Below are 22,156 nucleotides of genomic sequence, written 5' to 3' on the forward strand. Positions count from 1 at the left end.
TTTCTTTCTTTCTTTCTTTCTTTCTTTCTTTCTTTCTTTCTTTCTTTTTCTTTTTTAGAGAGAGAGAGAGCACGCATGCCAGGGGGAAGGGGGGGTGGGAGGCAGAGCAGGGGAGAGAGAGAGAGAATCTTAAGCGGGCTTCAAGCCCAGCATGGAGCCCAACGCAGAGATTGATCTCAGGACGCTGAGATCACATCCTGAGTAGAAGTCAAGAGTCAGCTGCTTAACTGACTGAGCCACCCAGGCGTCCCTAAATGTCTTCTTTCTTATTGTGTGTGTGTGTGTGCGTGCACACACATGTGCATGTGTAACCATGTGAAAATAAATTGCAGACATCTGTAAAAACTTCAGCATTCATTTTCTAAAATAAAGACAGTTTTTTACTGAGCACAATACCATCATCATACCTAAGCAAATGAACAATAATTCCATAATATTTTCTAAGCAGGATGATCAGACATTTAAAGAAAATCAACAACATGAAAATGAAGGAGCAAGATGAACAAACAACTGCTGGCACTTAAAGAAACAAAACAGAGAAATGAAAACTAATTAGTATCCTTCGAGATTGTGACAACATTCGCATCCATAAAACAAGAACACCCTGCTATGAAAAATGAGCATTACATTAAACCATAGTAACCTGTAGTGCAGAGAAACTTAGTAAATTAAAATTAAACGTTTGCAAAATTTTTAAAATTTTGCTGAAGGATAAATTTGAGAAAACTTTTTCAGAATGAAGATCAGAAAAACCAAGTGAATGGAAATAAAGAGGAAATAAAAGATATGAATGAGCAATCGAGGAAATCAGTGACATTCCTGAAAAAGAAAACAAAGAATACAGACAGGCAGACAAAATTAGAGAAAGAAAAGAAGAAAATTTCCCAGATCTGAAGAGAGGCACAAGTTTTGAAATTGGCAGGACCCACTGGAAAGGGTCACAGCCTAAAAACAGCCTGGAGAATTTTATATTGCTGGGTAAGGACCAAAAGAGGGTCCCCAAACCTTAGAGTGAAAAAATAAATCAGATTACTTACCAAGAAAAGAGATAAGATTAACTCAGCCCTTTTAACAGCAGTGCCGAAGGCTAGAACAACACTTCTCAAGTCTAACACACCCACACATCCCTGGAGATCCTGTTCACATTCAGATTCTGGGTGGCTCTGGGGTTCTGCATTTCCAGCAAGCTCCTAGGTGATGCTGAGGCTGCTGGTCTGTAGACCACATTTGGAGTGGCAAGGTTCTAGAATAAAATGGAACAATGCCTTTAGAATTCAGAAGAAAGTTATCCTGAATGTAAAATTTCATAGCTAGCCAAATTACTGATGAAATATGAGGCAAAATAAAGACCTACAGATATTGAATTGCTCAGTAAGTTTACCTGCCATGCACTTTCTGAAAAACATTACTTGTAGATGAACTGCAGAAAAGCATAAAGAGAATTAAGAATTAGAAAGACATGTATGCTTTCTGGAGCTAATCCAGGAGGGGAGGAGTATGTATAAAGAAATACCTGGATAGTAGTTGTGTGGCAAGGCTGGAACACAATTAGTCCCAGTTAGAACAGGAAGTCGGAGGGATTAAAAGAATGGCTTCAGAAGGAAATGGTTTTGGTTCAACGAATAGAATGATTATAAGGCAGGAAGATCTTAGTGATGTGATGGAAAAGGCATATGTTTTTTCTTGAAACAAGGGGGGGAAAGTCCATTAAGATTTTAGGAAAAACAAAACCACTCAAAAAAAGCATGCTCCAGATGTGAAGCAAACCAAAACATGACAGGAGAATCTGTTTCAACTTGACGCTTGGAAGCGTCTCCTTCTAGCAGAACAAAACCCACTTAAAAATGGTTATTTATGGAGTGAGGTCTTAGAAGAAAGGGATTGGGCAAGAGACTTTTACTTTTTATTTAAGACCATTTAGTATGGCTTGAATTTTAAAAATCGGGTATATTTAAAAACAATTTTCTTAAAAATCCCTCCTTTAAATATGAAAGTGAAGAAAGAGAAGGAATGAAGAGTAACAAAGGAAGTCCTCTCTGAAAGAGAGAACAAAGACCAGTGTATCTCTCTATCTCTCTCTCTCTCACACACACACACACACACACACACACACACACGCATACACACCCCTCACCCTCCAGCCTTAGTGTTCTCCCCACTCCTACCACTGAGGAGAATTCCACATTCTTCTCCCAGATGAGCAGAACCTCAAGGGCTAGAATGGGGCCTTGGGACCAGTACAATGTTAGGTGAGGACAGGACCTCAGGCTGCTAAACCTGGACTCCCCCTGCTCCTGGAAGGACCCACACAGTAAACCAGAAAGAACATTCTGGGGTCCCAGACTTCTGGCTATAGTTGAGCAGCAGATGAAGATGTTGAGATGGCAGAAGGAGAAAAGTACAGATATCCCTAAAATCAAAGGTGAAGTTTGGGTCAAACCCAATCTCAGGGCCATGGAGCATCAGTTCTAAAGTGCCTGAGATCTGGATGGCAAGAGGAACAGCTAGTACAGAGGTGATGGGGCTGTGGATGACACATCTGTGTACCTGAAGGATCAGCTGCCTTCCTAATCTGAGGGCTTTTGGAGAGAGAGAACAAGGGGGTAAGCTGAGGGCTTGCTTTACCCAGCAGAATTAGGGACAAATGGTTCAAGGAATCTTCCCTAAGACCTACAGATGGGGAGTTATACCCAGAATCACCTCCAATGATGGCAGCAAGAACTAAGGGGAAGTGTGTGAAATGAGACCAGAGAGGCATGCAGAGGCTGGCCTAGTGAAGGCTGTGAAGGCCATGGGTAGAGCAGCCAAGAGTGGGCTTGGGACCCAGTCTCACCCTCGAGGAAGGTGGTGGTGTCCAGGCCAGGGTGGTGGCACTGAAATGGAGTGAGGAGGACAGCTTGTAGTTCTGCTTAGGGAATAGAACTGACATGAAGCATTTACAAAATGTGATCATTTGGGGAAACTTGGAGGGACTTTCGGGTGATGCACTCTTAGAAAAGCTAAGCAAAGTAATTCAAAAAGGCATTCTATTTTTCTATTTCTAAATCCAATGACCAATGCACGAAGCTGGCACCAGTTTTTTTCAAAACCAGATGTTTTAGCATCTAAATATTGAAAGCTCTCCCCAAGGGACCCATGTGTGAGATTTTGGAGAAAGGGAGCCTTCTGAAGCTGGCCCACTTGTTTATCTTTATTTCTCCACTCCCCAAAGTGACTTCATTCTCTCTACAGCGAGATTGGTTTTGGCATTGTTTTTCAAATTGGGATCTATGAGTTCTTTACGAGAATGTGTTAATTATTTGTTTTAATTTTGATGATAATCTAAACAGAAATAGTCTAAGTGAGTTTTGCAGATTGTCTGAATAACAACCATAAAACCAGAGACTGCCGTGGGATTCCAGCTTTCGTCTTTAAATTTACAAGGCCTTTAGCACCAAATAATATCACCTTGGTCACCAAGAACCCATGAAAAAAGAACAAATGTAGGTTTTCTATGACTAAAACAATGTGTTTGTGCCAAGTGAAGGCCGAGGGGAGCTATGAAGTGCTGCTGAAGGAGGATTTCATAGTCAGAGATTAGAAGGGGAAGGGCCTCAGAGGTGTAGGCATAACCCATCCAGAGGAACCCACATGGCCAGGGAGGGCCAAGGTCATGCTGCAGAACAGTCTGCCACATGTTCTTAGGACTGTTGATGTGATTCTCATTAGTTTTATAGTTCTGCTTGTATTTAATTTCATAATTTATAATTGAACGAGAGCCACAAACATAAGGTGTTTGTATCTAGTTAAATGTTTGAACATGTTCAAGTAACATTATGATTTGAAACAACTTAAGTCAACATTGAGGGTTAAGGAGAATTTTTGTTTTCCTTCCAAAAGGGTTTGTGCCTTACTCAAGATATAGAAAACTTCATAGGATTTCCTTTCTTAACATTCTCCTCATTACTATTTATTTATTTATTTATTTATTTATTTATTTATTTAGTCACAGATGGAAAACTTTAGTTACTTTCCCTTTTGAATAAAAGAAAATAAGTATACCAGTAATATCTACTCCGACCAACTCCACTGGACATTTTGTTGTTGTTAGGGGGTTGGGCTTCAGGAGAGGCTGGACATACATGCATGTGCTATAGGGAAACTTGCTGTAAGGGGCAGAGAGGAGCATGTGGAGAGGGGGAGGGGAGAGTTGTTGGAAGGCAAGGGTTGGGGGATGGGGCTGAGAAGACCTGGGACAAGAGCAGCAGCTCTGCACTGGGGAAGGTGGACAAGCTAGAGTCGGGGAGTTCACCTTGGACCCAGCTGCCAATGGGGTTAGCAGTCAGGACACAGTTGGCTGCATGTAACACAATATCCACCGACATGGCCTAAACCATAAGAACATGTATCATCCTCCATGGTAACCCCAGAGCTGGCTCCGTGGCCTGTCTGCCCTTAAGGCCCAAGCCTCTTTCCAGCAGTCAACTCCACCGACATGGGAATGGTTCTGGGGTGGTCTTATCTGGGTCTTAGAGGGCATTCCAGAAACCTTGCCCAGAAGCCCTCAGCTGAATTCCTCTGAGATCCTATTAGCCAGGACCGTGCAGTTTGCCAATGCCCTAGCTGCATGGGAGCTGCGGGTGAGCACTGGGCATTTTCCACCTCTTTAGTGAGAGAAGGTGTGGGCCAGAAAGCAAAGACTGTGTGGGGGCCAGTTGCAGCAAGTCGCAGAGAGCTGACCAGTAGCACCCTACAAGGTAGGTATGCTCCTGAGCTGGGCTCCGCCATTCAAGGAGAACTGGCCTGGCCACAGGGGGCTGATTGATGAGGCCAGGAAATGGGAAGGGGCAGAGGTGGGGGTCAGGGGCCCACTCCCAGGCTCCTTACACCGGCTGCATGGCGATCCTTGGCATCCTTGGATGAGGCCCACAGCGGGGGTTACCAGATCAAGGGTCTTCAGGGCCAGGCAGAGACCCATGTAACTACAGCAGGCCCCTGAAATCTCAGAGCACAGTGGGGACTGGGGCAGACGTGGGCCCCAGCCCTCTCTAGGGGGCTACTGCTGATTACTTCCCACTGACTGCTGCCTCAAGGGAACATGGGTTCAGGCTTTCCAGAAATTCCAATTTTTCAAGAGAAGAGGAAACACATCATTTGTTCTTAATGTGAAAGGGCTGGCAGGGGGAGGTCAAAGAAAACATGTCTGTGGGGTGCGCTGAGCCACAGAGCCTGGCACTCGGGAGGTGCAGACCTCCTAGCCCTCGCCTGCTTACCTCCTTTGAAAGCTTCTGCTCTAGCAAACATGGCCCCAGAAGCTGATGGATGAGGTTGTGCCCGTCCCCAGGGAGGAGTGAGGAGAGCGGGAAAGCTTTAAGAGTTCCCTTCCTGCAGTCTAGCACATTCCTGAGAGTTTGCCTGCCAGGCTTCAAGGTCTGAGGCTGATCTCTAGCTGCAGGAAGTCCCCCCATCTGATCTGTCACGACAGAACCTGCAAAGGAGGGGGCTCTGGAAGAAGGCCTCCTTGGAGGCCCGGGTGGGAGGCCTCAGCAGCCAGGTTTGCCCACACTGACTGATCGTGAAACCCTTGGCCTAGCCTCTCTGAGCCCCCACCTGCACCCCGAGCATCATCTGCACCTTGTAGGACTCTTGTAATTACTCCCATCAAGCACTCGGCACACAGAAGGTGCTTACTCAAGGCCGTGTGCTGTTGTTGCTTATTCTCCATTTGATTACAAATTCCATGGTCAGCGTGTTCATCATTTTATTTACAGAGTTTTTTTTTTTTTTTTTTTTTTTTAAGATTTTATTTATTTATTTGAGAGAGAATGAGAGACAGAGAGCATGAGAGGGAGGAGGGTCAGAGGGAGAAGCAGACTCCCTGCCGAGCAGGGAGCCCGATGCGGGACTCGATCCCAGGACTCCAGGATCATGACCTGAGCCGAAGGCAGTCGCCCAACCAACTGAGCCACCCAGGCGCCCTACAGAGTTTCTTTAATAGAGTCCATATTTATATAGAGCTTATTTATATAGCATGAAATAGAGACAAGTTCCTTGTCTCTTGGAGGCCCCCTTTCCACATTTTAAAAGTGGAGGTGATGGCAGAACTGTTGTCAAGTGTGAGGGCTTGGCTGCCAGTGCCCCTCCCTGTGCTGCCCCACGCTGCACCCAGTGAACTCTGAATTTACCCCTGTCACCCTCATCCCATTATTCCGTCCTACTGACCGTCTCCCCAGCACGGCGGCTTCTTGCTTCTCTCGGTACCCCCAGTGCCCAGCACAGAGCCTGACACAAAGGAGGTGCAGTGTAGGTGTGCAATTATTAAAAGCGTGGGCTCTGGGCTTAAGTCCTAGCTCCACCATTCCTAGCTGTATGAGCCTGGCAACTTGCCTACCCTCTCTAGGCCTTGGTTGCCTTATCTGGGCAACGGGATGATTCTGCTAAAGACCCAAAGTTGTCAGGAGGATTCAATTAGTCATTCCACATAAAGAGTTTGGAACAGATCTTTAGCCTTAGTAGGTGCTCAAAAAAAATGGCCGTTGTTACTATTAGGTATTGAACACATGAATGAACGAATGGATGAAGCTTATCTGTGCCACTTGAGGGACAGATAATTCTTAGTCATCTCTGTAATCCCCACTATACTCCATATAGGCAGTAGGTGCCTTGCACACAGTGCGTGCTCCATAAATGTGGGTGGCATGAAGGAAGGAAACCACAGGGATGTATTTTATTTCCTACTGGGAGGAGACATGGGGAAAATAAGTTAAATTTGATCCAGATTTAACAAAAAAATATATATATATCAAACCAAAAAACTGACCACTCCTAAGTTCTACTGAGCAGTGCATGAATTTTTGCTGGGCTTACATCACTGCTTTGGATCCGTCCATCTTCCTAAAGTATAAAGTTCAAATCCATGTTTAAGGCCCAACAATTACTCAGAGCATTGTACGTGTGGGTTTCTGTGTTAAAACAGCTCTTCCTCTCTTCTCCTCACCTCTCCTGTCCCTCCCTCCCTCCCTCCTTCCTTCCTTCCTTCCTTCCTTCCTTCCTTCCTTCCTTCCTTTTTCTTCTATCCAGGGAATTTTTAAAGGTTCCCCTCAAAGAAATCTCACCTTGATGGGATGTCCAGTACCTAACAGAGGAAAATAGTTAAGGGCTTGGAGAATCATGTCCACTTGGCTTTTTCTTCAGTCTCACACCCTGAGTGACACCTGAGCTGCCATCAGGAGCCTAGGGTTGCCAGATGTCGATGTAATAGAAATATGGGACATGCAGTGACGTTTGTGTCGGCAGTCCTACTGAGACCCCGAGGGCTAGGTCCAGCCTCATGGGGTGAAACCTGGACAGTCATAGGGGCCTCACACTCAGAAGGGCCTGTGCTGGGGTTTAACACTCTGCTCTCAGCATCTTGAAATTCTTCATAATTTTTGAGCAAGGGGCCCTGCATTTTCACTTGGCACTGGTCTCCAAATGACATAGCCGGTCATGCCTAGGGCATGATTTGGGGCCCCAATGCCATAAGTACTGCCACTTTGAGTGGCTCCATCACCCTACGTGGTGCAAGCCTGAGTGCAGCCCCACTTCCTGGCTTGTCCTTGTTACATAATGGATGATGTCTGGTGGCTTTTCCGTAGACACTGTGTTTTCTATTCTAATTGGCTCTCAGTATTTCTGTCTTGGCAGCAGACACCACTTGTTAGACTTTTTCATCCAAGTTTCACTGTACCTGGCATAAATCAGTCAAATACTTAGTATGTAGAAATGCTAGTTGCTTCATAGGTGCCTTGAAAAGCCATTTGACCTAAAAAAATAATAATAACTTTCATTGATGTTATATAATCAGTGTTGCCTGATGCATATGATATTCATTATAAATGCATGTTTATGATGTCATTATTCTGCACAATTGCTTAGGCTCATAGTTTCCAAATGTTGGTTGTAGATTAGCGTGATTCCTCCTACAGATGGGATCTTTTTTAAAAGGCAAGCACATGGCTGTTCTGACTACCCAGTCCCTAGAGTTCCCTTAAGAAAGGGGCTCCTGAGCAGGTGCACTGGGGATTAATCAAGTATATAGAAAAAAATAAAGAGTATTCTTATTTAGAACCAGAGAACTGTGTAAATAACCACAGAAACAACACGACCACAAAAACAGTCACCTAGAAAGAACATCACAAGTTGTCTTAAGAAAATCTTGTGTGAGTATTCAAAACACCAGACTTAGATAAGGATTTAATCACTTGTATTGCAAAAAGATAATATTTCTTTCACTTTACAAAATGATCTACTACTGGGTTCATTTTCAAATGAAACCTCTATTACAAGTAAAATTGTATTGAATTTCCTGATTTGGGTAATCACTATTGCTGTGTAAGATATCACTCTGGGGGGAATCTGGGTGATGACTAGGAAAACCTCTCTGTACTATTTTAGGTTTTCAACTTTTTGTGGGTCTATAATTATTTTAAAATAGCAAGTTAAAAAATTGATATATGTATATGTACACACACACACACACGTGTATTTAGGAGCACATCTATGAGTGAAAACAAGCACATTTTTGTCTCATGCCCAGTCAAGATTGTGACTGATTTCTTTGTCTCTCTCTGGTCATTTATCAAATAAAGTATTAGGTTTAGAGACTGTAATGCCCAAACCCCATGGTAGCTGATAGCTTCAATCATTTAATCTTTTACCAAGGGAGTATCAACAGCAGGAAATAAACTCACTTTTAAAATGATATTTTCTTGTCTTATGACCTAGAAAAGGAGGAAAGATGCCAAGAGCAAGGAACAAAAAGGAAAGAAAAGGGAGCAAAGATCCAGAATGACTAATCTGCCAGAGCCCCATTTGTCTGTCTTTTCTCTTAAGTTTAACGCCTGAACTGGATTATTACATCATTCTAATTTTAATTCTAGTTAGAGTGAATTTTTTTTTCTGATTTAAGTCGCTTAAATCAGAAAGGTGGAAGTAGTGACAAAAGCTAAAGGAATTGTTAAGGAATTGAACAGATTGGATAAAATATTAAAAATAGGAAGGGGATTTATTTATTTATTCGTTCATTCAAGAAAGACTCCTCTGCTCTCAACTCTGTGTCGTCCATTGTCTGATGGCATAAGGATGAGCAAACTGACCTCCGGGTGCTTACCTTCCAGACAGTAGAAAGACAAGAAACCAGGAGACAAGTTGCTTTGCTCTGGATCATCAGGCAGCAATAAATACTATGGAGAAATATAGAGAAAGGTAAAGATATGGAAGAGTGGAAATCAGAGGAAGGAATTTTTAATACTTGGAATGATGTTGCTCTTGTAACAAGAGGGAGATGGAGTTAAAACCATCATAAAAGTAATGGATTCTCAAAAACAGTGTAAATCTTAATCCTAGTGATGTGTCAGTGAAGCTTGATTGCTATATAATTTTAATTTTAATTCTAGTTAAAATTAATCTCCCCCCGTTGCTGGGAGTGTTTTGATTTTTACACTTATTTCGTATAGCAGCAGGCTTAAAAATGTTCACATCCTTTGACCCATAATACTGTACTGTCATTCTTTTTTTTTTTTTTTAAGATTTTATTTATTTATTTGAGAGAGAGAACAGAGGAGGGGAGAGGTAGAGGGAGAGGGAGAAGCAGGCTCCCTGCGAGCACAGAGACCAATGTGGGGCTCAATCCCACAGCCCCGAGATCATGACCTGAGCAGAAATCAAGAGTCAGATGCTTAACCGACTGAGCCACCAAGGCGCCCCTGTACTGTGATTCTTAGACATACTAGACCTAATGCCCTCTTTTTTATAAAAAATATTTTGTAATACCACCTTTTCTATCCTGAAATGAAATCATGGATAATATAACTTATCTAGAGATATAATTTCAAGAATTCAAAACAATACTTCAAAGAAACAAAAGGAATTTATAATAAACATAACAATATAGAGGACAATGCCTTTATCTATACATGGGATTACCATGGCAGCCTTCTAGCAGACTGAAGTCCTGGGTTAGGAACCTGTCATAACTGGGAACATCACACCAGCTTGCATATCACTGGTCTAGAGCAAGTCCTATGGCCTTCTCTAATTTTAGGGGGCAGGGGAGCTTAAGCCTTCCATAGGCTCAGATGGGAAGAACCTGAAAGCTTTGGTGTAACTGAGTTAGGCTCTGGGCTATCAGTTGGCTGTATGGGTTTGAGTACGTGGATTTGGGCAGGACACTGGATGTGGCACAGTCCTCTGCAGGTTGAGACTGTCCCATGAATTGCATGACTGGCTCTTCCCAGCACTGCCAATAAAGTTCCCCTAGGCAAATATGCCTTGACAAGTTTCCAAGATCCCTCTTATAGGCAGGGTGGCCCTTTATAAGGATCTTTGCATCAGTTGGGTTCATGAGATTTATTCTTAGGTAATAACCAAAAAAAAAAAAAAAGAGGTGGGGGGACAATGAATGCTATTTGTCTGAATATATTGATATCAAAGTAATTAATGACAGTATAAAATTGGAAACAAGCTAAATATCTAAGTGAATGGGAATGTCTCATTAGCTATGATGGTTCTAAACAAAAATATTATACAGCCATTAAACAGATAACTAGAATGAGAGACAGCAATGTGAGCCAAAAATGTCATTTAAGATATACTGTTGATTGAAAGTATATATAACATTTTATGTAATCTCTATAAAAACATCAATGTTTCTGAAACAAAGAAGGAAATATTCTAAAGTTAGTTTTGTATGTGACTGAATCAACTATTTATTACTATGTAACAAACCACCCCAAAATGGAGTAACTTAAAACAACACACAATTGTTAGCTCATGGGTGTGCGGGTCAGCAGTTTGGACTGAGCTCATAGAGGGTCATCCCTCTGCCGGCCAAGCCTGGGCCCACTCGTACCATGGCAGTCAGCTAGAGGCTTGGCAGGCAGGTTGGTCCAAGGTGGTCTCACTGACATGTCTAGCACTTGCTGCCAACTGTCAACTGGGCCTCTGTCTGTAGCAGGCTAGACATGCACATCTTTTTTAAACAAAACCAGAAAAGCATGCAGTAATTTAGGGCCAAATTATAACTCTAAAGCTGCCGACGAGAAGACTGATGGAGCTTGTTGTATGTGTACAATTTAATACTGTTCCCCAAAGGCCTAATCAACCATAGAATATTAGAAGCAAAAAGGAAAACAGACCATCCATCTACCTGGTTCAGGGAAGGCAAGTAGGTTTTATTTGGAGTGTCAGCTAGAATACTGGGTCCCAGGACTGGCCTTAGAGGCTGATGTCTCAGGTGGGAGAGAGTGAGCAGTAAGTAGTTAGCTGGTTAGTCGAGTTGGCCATGGGGGAGGGATTGGCAGTGGTAGTGGAAGAACTTCACATTTGCCACGGCAAACAGAGGCCTCCGGAAGGATGGGGTATATATTTGATTCCTTCCAAGGACTTTGCTAGAAGCAACTAGACCTTATCTGGCTACAGCATTTCAAGACACTCTAGTACTTTTTTACATTCTTGACAAAGGGCTGACGAATGATAACCTCTCTGCACAGGTTGTGGTACGGGAACTGCTGGCTCAATACACCAAAGAGCATAAAGAGAAGCCACTTTTCAGCTGGCTCCGAAACTGCGCTGAATCTGGGAGTGACAAGCTGAGAACCAGGTACGTCATTGCTTAGGCTGGCACCATCCTTGGCCCTCAGTGTCTTATTACTGGGCCTGAGCACATGGAGCCTTGTCATGGCACAACTCACTCTTGCTGAAATTTTAAATATTCCATATATACAAAAAGTACATGATTTATGTAGCGTTGGTGCTCATGCCCCCATGCCCCCAACTGGAGAACCAGAACATTGCTAATTCTGTTCTTATTCTACTCCTGTCCCTTCTTCATTGTGTGTCGCCTATTCCAAACACTTCAGAGATTTTAATTCCCAAAGCCCCATGAGGTAGGTTATTATTTCCATTTCACAGATGAGGAGACTGAGGCATAGAGGTTAAGTATTTTGCCCAAGGTTATGCCCTAGTAAGTGGCAGAGCTAGGATTTGATCCCAGGCAGTTTGGCTTCAGGATCCATGCTTGTGCTTGCTTTTATTGATTTTTTAGTATTGTCTTTAGGCTTGATAAATAAGGGGTAATGTATGTGGTATGCTGTAGCTTCCTGCTGTCACTGTTTTGTTTCTAAGATTCATCTAAGTTGTGATATGTGTAGATGAAGAACTGTTCTCTTTGTTCATAATATTTCATCGTGTGTATATGCCCCAATTTACTTACCCATTCTAATCTCCAATATCAGTGGACATTTGGGTTGTGTTTTTGATATTTGGCACAGAGCTCTTATGAAAAATCTTGTACATTCTCTGGGGAATATGTCTAAGAGTTTCTACAGGGCCTTCAACTTTAGTTGCTGTGACTCAGAATAAGAAATAAATTTTACATCAACCACTGACACCCACATCCATAGAGCCCTCCCCTCCACACACACCCAGCAGACACCACTGAAGCAAACATCTCACGAAACAATGCTTAGCCTATTACTCGTGATGGTCTCTGATAGTTTTCAATTGTTGTTTTTTTTTTTAAAAATACTGATCTCAATCCTTTAAACTGATTTTATGACCCATTAGTGATTTGCAGTGTGTGGCTGTTGTATATATTACCTAGGAGTGAGATTTTGGTGTTGTGGGGTATGCCAATGTTCAACTTCACTAGATAGTAACAAATTATCTCTCGAAGTCACTGTACAAATTTATACCTTCACCAGCAGCGTGTGTCCTGTGGAACCGGTATCCTCACCAACACATGGTTTTATCGGTCTTAATTTTGTCAGTACTGTATATGTATGTATATACATATATATAAAGATCTCTCGCTGTGACTTTAAATTGCATTTGCCTTATTACTGTTAAAGTTGAAAATGCTTTCACAAGTTTATTTGCCACTTATATTTCCTCTCATTTGAAATGCCTGTCCATGTGTTGTGCCAATTTTTCTTTTTCTTTTTTTTTTTATTCGTACTGATTTGTAGGCTTTTTTTTTTTTTCTATCCTTTGTTGTTATAGATGTTACAGCCTACCTTCTACAAGTCTGTGCCTTGTCTTATATTTTCTTTATGGTGCCTTTTAACATAAATTCTTAAATTACAGTGGAATTTACAATCTTTTATACTCCACACTTACTGTATCTTGTCTACAAGATAAATATATAAAATATATATTATATATATATACTTTATATATAAAAAATATATTTTTTTAAAGTTTTAGAGTTTCACCTTTCACATTTAGTTCTTGAATCCATTAGAAATTTTTGTCTGTAGTGTGAGGAAGGATCAAATTTCATTTTTTTTTTCTCCCTAGGGATTGTCAGCTGTTCCAGCACCATTTACTGAATAGACTGTCCTTTACTAGTGATCTGTAGTGCTTGCCCTGGCACTCACATTACTTTCTATTTTGGGGTTACTTTGTTCCTAGTCAGTTTGTGTATCCTAATCCAACAATACACTGTTGCAATTACACTAGGTTTATAATTATTATATTATATTATATCTAAAATGTAATTCAGAGTTGTGTTGGCTATTCTGGGTCTTTTGCACTTCCATATAAGTTTTGGAATCAGTTTGTTAAGTTTCTTAAAAAAAAAAAAAAAAAAAAGCCCTGCAGACACAAAAGGAAAATATTCTATGACTGTGGTTTTATTGAGGTATCTAGGGTAGTCAAATTCATAGAGACAGGAAGTAGAAAATGGTTACCAGGGGGTGGGAGGAGGAGAGAAGGGAGTGTTATTATTTAGTGGGGACAGCATTTCAGGTTGGGAAGATGAAAACGTTCTGGAGATGGATGGTGGTGATGGTTGTACAACAGTATGAATGTGCTTAATGCCATTGAACTGTACTCTTAAAAATGGTTAAAATGGTAGATTTTATGTTATATATATTTTACCACAATTTTTAAAAATTGTAATTTTCTTTGAAAGTGTATTAAAACTATAGATTTGCAGAAAAATTGACATATATATACATATATATAAAACTGATGCTTGTGTCAAAGATTTTAATCTAAGTGTTTTCTAGAAATCTAGAATTTTCTCTATACATAATATATCCTTTGATAGATTTATTTCTAGGTACTTTATGATTTTGTTGTTGTAAAAGGAATGCTTTTAAAAAATTATGTTTCTGTTGTTGCCCGTTTATTATAAATATAGTTCACTTTTGTATATAAACCTCACCATAAAAAATAATTTCTTCTGTGTCTATAGATTCTTTGAGTGTTTTTTCCATACACAATCATACCATCTGCAAATGATGACTTTTTATTTCTTTCTTTCCACTTGCTATTCCCTTTTATTCTTTTTCATGTAGAAGGTATTCTTTTGTCTTATTCCTGGTTTTAAAAAGAATTAGCTTAACATTTCACTACTAAGAATGATGTTTGCAAAAAAAAAAAAAAGAAAGAATGATGTTTCCTGAAGTTTTTGATGGACACACGTTAACTTCCTAAAGAAGCTCCACTTGTTATTTTAAACATATTTTTGTCATTACTAGGTGATGAATTTTACTGCAAATGATTTTTTTGCTTCTATTGAAATGTTGTATTTCTTCTTTAGTTTGTTCATGTGATAAATAACCCTCGTAAATCTTTTAACGTTAAACTACTCTTGCATGCTTGAGAAGCATTCAATTTTGCTATGCTGCATTGTCATTTTTCTATTTTCCTGAGTTTGGCTTGCTAGTGTTGTTTTTAGGGTTTTTGTTTACTTATTGGCCTGCTGTTTTCCTTTCTTGTAGTTCCCTGATTTCAATTTATATCAAGTTTTACTGGTTTCACAAAGCTATTTTGGGAGTAGTTTCTTATCTTGTGGGAGAATTTGATAAGTTATCTGAAAACTATCTGGGCCTGGGGAAATATTTAAACTACTGATTCAATTGCACTTGACCCTTGAACAACACGGGTTTGAACGGCACAGGGCCACTTACATATGGACTCCCTTCAATAAACACAGTACAATACTGTAAATGTATTTTCTCTCCCTTATGATTTTCTTAATAACACGCTCTTTTCTGTAGCTTATGCTACTATAAGAATACAATATATAATACATACAACATACAAAATATGTGTTGACTGTTTTTGTTATTGATAAAGCTTCCCGTCAAGAGTAGGCTATTTGTAGTTGAATTTTGGGGAAGTCAAAAGTTATATGCAGATATTTTATTGCACGGGAGTCAGCCCCCTCCCCCCAATGTTCAGGAGTCAACTGTAGTTTAATTGTTTTAAGACCATTTAGGCTTTCTCTTCTTGTGTCGGTTTTCATAAATATTTTCTAGGAATTGATTATTTGGATTTGAATTTATTGGTATAAGGTTTTTCATACTATGCTCTGATTATCTTTTAAACTTCTGCTAGATCTGTAGTTATGTCCCATTTGTCATTCCTAAATTTATTTCTTGCACTTTCTCTCTTCTTTATTATTGCTTAATCTTACTGGATATTTGTCTGTTTTTTTGTTTGTTTTTTTAAACAACCAGCTTTCCTCTTTGTTGATCCTCTCTATGGTATCTTTGTTTTTTACTTCACTGATTTATGCTCATAAATATGTTGTTTCCTTTATTCTATTTTAAGGAGTTTATTGAGGCTTTTAAACTTTTGTGTATTTTTAAAATTGTTATTTTTATTTGGAGGCAGATTATTGGTCTCTATAAGCAAAATGTGTTGAACTAATTTCCAAGGAAATATTAGAAAATGTCATCTTACAATCTTGATTAAAAACATGGGAAACACAATAAATAATAGTGTGTGGAACTTTTCGTATCTGTTGGCATAAAATAAAATTAGTAAATCTGTAGTCCTTTTTTCTTTTTTTTTCTTTTTTTACTACTGCCCAGGTTCCTGTTTATTTAAACTGTAGTCATCTTTTTTTTTTTTTTTTTAGAGGCAGGGAGGGGCAGAGGCAGAGGGAGAGAGAGAATCTTAGCAGGCTCCATGCCCAGCACTTAGCCTGATGTGGGGCTCGATCTCACAACCTTGAGATCAGGACCTGAGCCAAAATCAAGAGTCAGATGCTTGCTTAACTGACTGAGCCACCCAGGCGCCCCCAACTACAGTCTATCTTAAAGCTTGAAAACATCAACTCCCATATTCTAGAACCGTTTCAATTAAGTCTCTATTAGTTGTGATGTCTCAATTTGTCCTTGCACACTCTACAAAGTCAGTACATCTTTTTAATATGTCTAGCCCCGAATGAGCATTGTGTAGTACTGTTAGCTTTCCCTCCAATTTATTACTTTGAAAAATTTCCAACATATAAGGAGTTGAAAGAACAGTACAATTCCCATCAGAATCAGTTCCATCCATTCAGGAAACTTGTTCCCAAACTGGCAGCAAATCATCTGCCCTTTCATTTCTTTTCCAGATAGCAGAGCAGGGCTTGCTTCCATCATTTTGAAAGCAAAACAGACCCTCACCCATATGCAAATCTACATTCCTAGCAAATTTTCCGGGGTAGACTTGAGATGTGCCAAAGGCAGTATTCCAATTGTAAATATTTGGAAAGTTCAGTCCATTTTTTTTTGTCTCTGTTATTAACCTCCAAAACAGTACACATCTCTCTCCCACACATCCAGGTTTTACTGATTCAGTCTGTCTGTGTTTGTCTACTTAAGTCCCAAAACCTTGCTCTGATTTTTATGTATATTGAGAAAAACCTTTTCATCCAACGTGTTTCCAGTGTATGGGGCACTTCTCTAGGCACTGGTGACACAGCAGTCACTGTGGGTTCAGAGGCCCATGGAGCTTCTAGTCAAGTAGAGCAGTCGGATGGCAGTCATACTGACCACTCATGAGAGGACCCATGAGCAAGCGGGGGCATGAAGAAAGATGGGCTGAGAACTTCCTGGTGCCCTGAAATGCCTCCAAGTAGGCTGTCATTTGTGTAGACACCCAGAAACTACCCCTTCATGTGGACTATGGGAGGAATTGGTGATGGTACTGAGAAGTCTTCACGAGACTAGGGGAGGGAGGCAGGGCTTGGCTCTGAGCGGGGCCGTACCTGGTTCTGCAAACAGCTCCATCTATCTTTCCTTTCTTGTTCTGATGAGTGCTGCTCTCCCCCTCAATCACGGGGCTGCCACTGGAGCTCTGGCTGCTCTCATCAACCCATGGATCCTTAGGAGACTGTGGGAGTTGAGGAACGTGAAGATTCCGCATTATACTTGAATGTTTTGCCATAGTATATTATGAACATTTTCAAGTATTGAGCAAAATTAAAGGAATTTTAGTGAACATTTATACACCCACCATCTAGATTCTACTATTAACCTGTTACTGTGCTTGTTACATCACATATATATCCATGCATCAATTCCTCAACACACCCATCAATTCATCTTTTTTTCTCTGATGCATTTCAAAGTAAACAGCGGACATCAGCCTACTTCTAAATAATTCAGCATGAACATCATTAACTAGAGTTCAAAATTTGGTTATAGGTTTTTTCTTCTTATGTAGAATTTACATACGATGAAATGCATAACTCTTAAGTGTGCATTCACTGAATTTTAACAAGTGTGTGCACATGTATAACCGAAACTCTTGTTGAGTTATAGATCATCAGTCACTCCAGAAAGTTCTATTATGTCCCTTTTCAGTCAGTTCCTGCGACCACCACCGCAGATGCAGTCACTAATCTGATACTTTTCTACCACAGATTAGTTTTTCCTGTTTTAGAATGTTATATAAGTGGAACTGTACGTATGTACTGTTTTGTAGCTGGCTTATTAACGTGGCATAATGCTTTCTGAGATTCATTCATGTTGTCACGTGCATTAGCTTGTTCCTTTTTATTGCTGAGTAGTAGTCTATTTTATGGATATACTAGGATTTGCTTTCCATTTTCTTATGGATGGAGAGACACCTGGAATGTTTTCAATGTTTCACTCTTCCAAGTAGATCTACTGTGAATATTCATATACAAGCCTTTTTGTGAATATATGTTTTTATTTCTCTAAGGTGAATAGTTAGAGTAGAATTGTTGGGTGATAGGGTATTTGGTTTTTTTAGCTTTATGAGAAACTATGAGAACTTTTTCCAAAGTGGTTTTGCCATTCTACACCTCATCCACAAGTATGAGAATTCTGGTTGCTCTGTATCCTTGTCAACATTTGATGATGTCAGTATATTTAATTTTAGTCATTTTGGTGGGTATATAATACTGCCTCACTGTGGTTTTCATTTACATTTCTTTGATGACTAATGATGTGCATTTGAATTTAATTTAAATTTAGAGTCATTTTGACCTTCTTGTAAAATACAAGGAGGTTGCCTTTAGCGATATGCCTACTTTTAAGAGAATCTGCACAGTCTTCTATGCTGGGTGAGTTCCTAAAGCTACGTGATGTGGCCACCCTCATGATAGGGTGGGTGGATGAGATCCACTTCATGTAGCACACGAAGTTCACAACCTCAGGTGGACAGTATTCTACAGTAAACATTCCAAAAAAGATAGTTTCTAATAACAAAATTCACAGCCTCCAGGTTTCCTAGTAACAGTCTCTGGAATGACTGAAACATACTTTTCAATAAAATATGACAGTTCTTTACACTTTGTGTTAAATAGACTAGGACAGAAGCTCAACCTTCTAAAGCTTCAGAATAAATACTGATATAATTTAAACTTCCTGGTACTTGGCATGTAAATGACCTCCCATCTTTCCTGTCTACATGGAGGGCAATTATTAATTCAGTGCTTGGCATTCTCAGAAGCATGATATCAATTGCTTCTTAATGTTTCTCTTGTGGCTTCTGATTGAGCAACAACTGCTACTTGTGGATTTAATTTTAATTAATTAGCATCTAAGTTATTTGGGTTTTATGATAACTTACTTCCCAAGGATATGGGGCGAAGGGAGGGCAAAGGGGTGGCTAAGCTATGGGAAACCTGAAGTGTAAATTAACCCCTTTGCTGTCTATCTAAATGGAAGTTTCATGGGGCAGGGTGGGTGGGAGGGGTGCAAAATTAGCACAAAAGGCAGAGTCACATATTGAAAAACCCATAGGGTTTTAAGGGAGACTCAGGTGTTTTGAGTCTCTTTGGGCCTAAGTCTCTTAACTCCCCTATGCCTCAGTTTCCTCATTGCCAGATGGGGAAGATGGAATTTACTACCTGCTGAAGAGAGTCATCATCTCTGCAGAACACTCTACCCTGCGCTTGCCCACAGCCCTCTCATTGCCCTCTGGGGCTCCTTTTCCCTTAAATACAGGTGTCCCCAAGACAAAAGCTGAGCCTGAGCGTGTTCTGCCCATGTGACCTAGAGCAGGTTGCTGAAACTTGCTGAGCCCCAGTTTCCCAAACTATACATTGAATAATTATGGTATCTGCGTCATAGAATTACTGAGATTGTTGAATAAGGCACAGCAGTAATAAGCACAGGTCCAGATACATTATATGTTTAAGAAATAATATTCATTGACAAATACTTTGTGATGGATGTATTTGGTTACTAATATTCATTTGTAATCATTATTATAACAAATGCCAAACAATGGTCGAGAAAATTATTATAAACCCAGTGGATGGAAATTATATAGATCTTAATGAAGAAAAACTATATAAAATATTGAATAACTACCTATAATACAATAGGAAATGAAAAAAGCAGGAAACCCAAATTATCTTTATACCACAAGGACAACCACATAGGATCAATTCAAGCCAAGCATTCATCAGAAAAATCCTGAAAGAAGCATGAATATAGCGAGTGAGAGATGTGAGGGAAGCATGAATATAGTGAGTGAGAGATGTGAAGGGCTGAATTGTACTTACACTGCTTTTCTATTGGAAGAAAATTCTTTTTGACAGAACAGGCCCTGTCTGTTTTTTTCACATGGAATTCTTTGGTGAGGACAAAATAATAATAATGGTCACTGTGTTTTTCCTTCAGCTTCCTGGCATTTAACATGGACACAGTCGATAATCTTGCCTTTCTGTTGAAAGCAGTGAATTTTCGTGAAAGGGTTCTTCAGCGGAGTTTGGTGGCCAGAATTTATTATAAGGTAAAGATACATTGTGTTTTTTCTTTTTGACATGTGTTTAAGGCATATTCTTGCTGGTGAACGATCTGCTAAATGTAGTAGAGGATGAGTCAGGGTAATTACAAGCTTCTGGAAATGGCTAGAGTTCCTACAGGGCATTTGTATGACAAGACAGCCCTGGTTGCTTTGCAGGCCTGATGCTACTGTTTAACCCTTTGTGTTGTCGTTTAGAATTCTGCCGGCAAGCCATCATTGGGCTGCCATGGGAATTGATGAGTGGAGTTATTTTTAGCCCTTATTGGAACTGAAAAATCATTATCTATGTGTATAATGAATACATTGTTCTTTGGGGGGAAAAGGTACATCAGGCATATACAAAAAATAACCATTCGATTAGCCTGAGATGCACTCTCTTTCCTATTAAAACACCCATGACATGCTGCAAAAACATAAAACCTTATATTAGCATTGATAGAAATCTAGAGGGAAGTTTACCAAGTGCCAGTGGGGCTGGTGTGGGAAAACATCCCCCACCTCGGCAATATGTTTCATTTTCTAATCTCAGTATGAATAGACAAAAAGACTCTGAGAGAAGGTTTTACTTATCCCACTCTCTGTCCAGACTCAGGGGTTCAGGGCTATTGTAACATGAAAGCAGGCCACTGCTCCCCTTCTGCATGGGAATTAGGTTGCAAGAGGCCCAGAATTGGGCCCCATGCAACTCCCCCCCTTTAATTCATCTCTTTTATACTGACTCTAAGATCACTCCTCCTAGTACAACCACAGAGCGAGTAGAAGGGAAGAGGATGAATAGCACATGAGGATGGGTATTCTCTTAGGAAATGCTCTGGGAGCAGAAAGTGGTCAAGGTGCACACTGGTGGGACAGAGGCAGACTGATGAGTACCTGGAGGCTGGGCCAGGGTTGTACCAATCAGTCCATCCTCAGGTATAAGTATGAGGTGAGGCCCTGCCAGACACCAGGGGCACATCCGAGTGGGTTTAGTCACTCTGAGCTACCTGCCCTTGTCAAACATGGAGCCAGTCAAAATAAGAGAAGGATGTAATCACAGGCAAAAATGCTAGAGATGCACTAGTGAGCAGAATTAACAATGGATAAAATGTAGTCTGTGAACTAGCTTTCCTAGACTGCGGAAGAAAAGGATAAAGATGAAATGGCAAGAGATGATGATAGACACAGAGTGAAAAGAGCAGAAATCCAACCTATGTGTAACAAATATTCCTGAAAATGCTGGAACAAGAGGAGCAGAAATAAAAATCGCAGACATAATAGAAAAATATTTTCCTTAGTATAAAAAGATCAAAATGTTGATATAAAAAAATATCCATACTTGGCTATAGCCTGCAAATCTAGCATAAAGAGATTATCATATAAGCACCCAGACACAAAAGAATAGTTTACCGAAAAAATAAGGCTAGCCTCAGTCTTTATTCACCAACTCCAAATGGAGTAATATCTCCTTCTCTAAAGGGGAAACTTCATGATCCAAGCATACTATTCCAAGCCAAATTTAATTCATGAGTGTAGGTGGTGGAATGATATTTTCAGATACCTAAGAATCAGGAACGATTTTACTCATTTGGCCTTTCTTAAAAATTATTCAAAATTTAAAAATATAAGACATTTAAAAAAATCAAAATTATTAACTCAAACATAAGGAAGTCAAGGTATAAAAGGATTTGTGGTCCCCCTAAATCCAACCAGTAAGTATGTGTTTTTAAAAAATGGTTACAAAGTTCAGGGGCACCTGCGTGGCTCATTGGGTTAAGCATCTGACTCTTGATTTCGAGTCAGGTCATGATCTCAGGACCCTGAGATCCAGTCCAGTGTCAGGCTCTGGGCTCAATGGAGAGTCTGCTTAAGATTCTCTCTCCCTCTCCCTCTGCCCTTCCCCCCACTCATTTTCTCTCTCTCTCTCTTTCTCTCTCTCTCAAATAAATAAATAAATCTTTAAAAATAAAAAAATTATTATAAATGCTTTTTGGGAAAAAGATGAATTAAAAAAACTTGACTCATTGGTTCTATAATAGATTGGGTTTATAATATATTTTAAGGTAAGATAGAAGCTAGAGTAAAAACATGCTCAGTTTCTTACTTTAATTGCAGGGTAGGCAAAAGACATTGTTTTGTTCTGACTTGATCATTA

General features: G+C 40.1%; 1 protein-coding gene across 1 annotated transcript in view; it reads left to right on the forward strand.

Moving 5' to 3' along the window:
* Window positions 1-22,156, forward strand: part of ACOXL (acyl-CoA oxidase like) — a 322,912-nt gene that overhangs the window by 194,840 nt on the left and 105,916 nt on the right. Inside the window, exons 13-14 of the mRNA XM_035001042.1 lie at window positions 11,511-11,620; window positions 19,899-20,010. Of these exons, the coding sequence (XP_034856933.1) occupies window positions 11,511-11,620; window positions 19,899-20,010 (222 nt within the window). The remainder of the gene's footprint in view (window positions 1-11,510; window positions 11,621-19,898; window positions 20,011-22,156) is intronic.

The sequence above is a fragment of the Mirounga leonina genome, unplaced genomic scaffold (assembly GCF_011800145.1).
Source record: "Mirounga leonina isolate KUSES-001 unplaced genomic scaffold, KU_Mleo_1.0 Mir_125, whole genome shotgun sequence".
NCBI lineage: Eukaryota > Metazoa > Chordata > Mammalia > Carnivora > Phocidae > Mirounga > Mirounga leonina.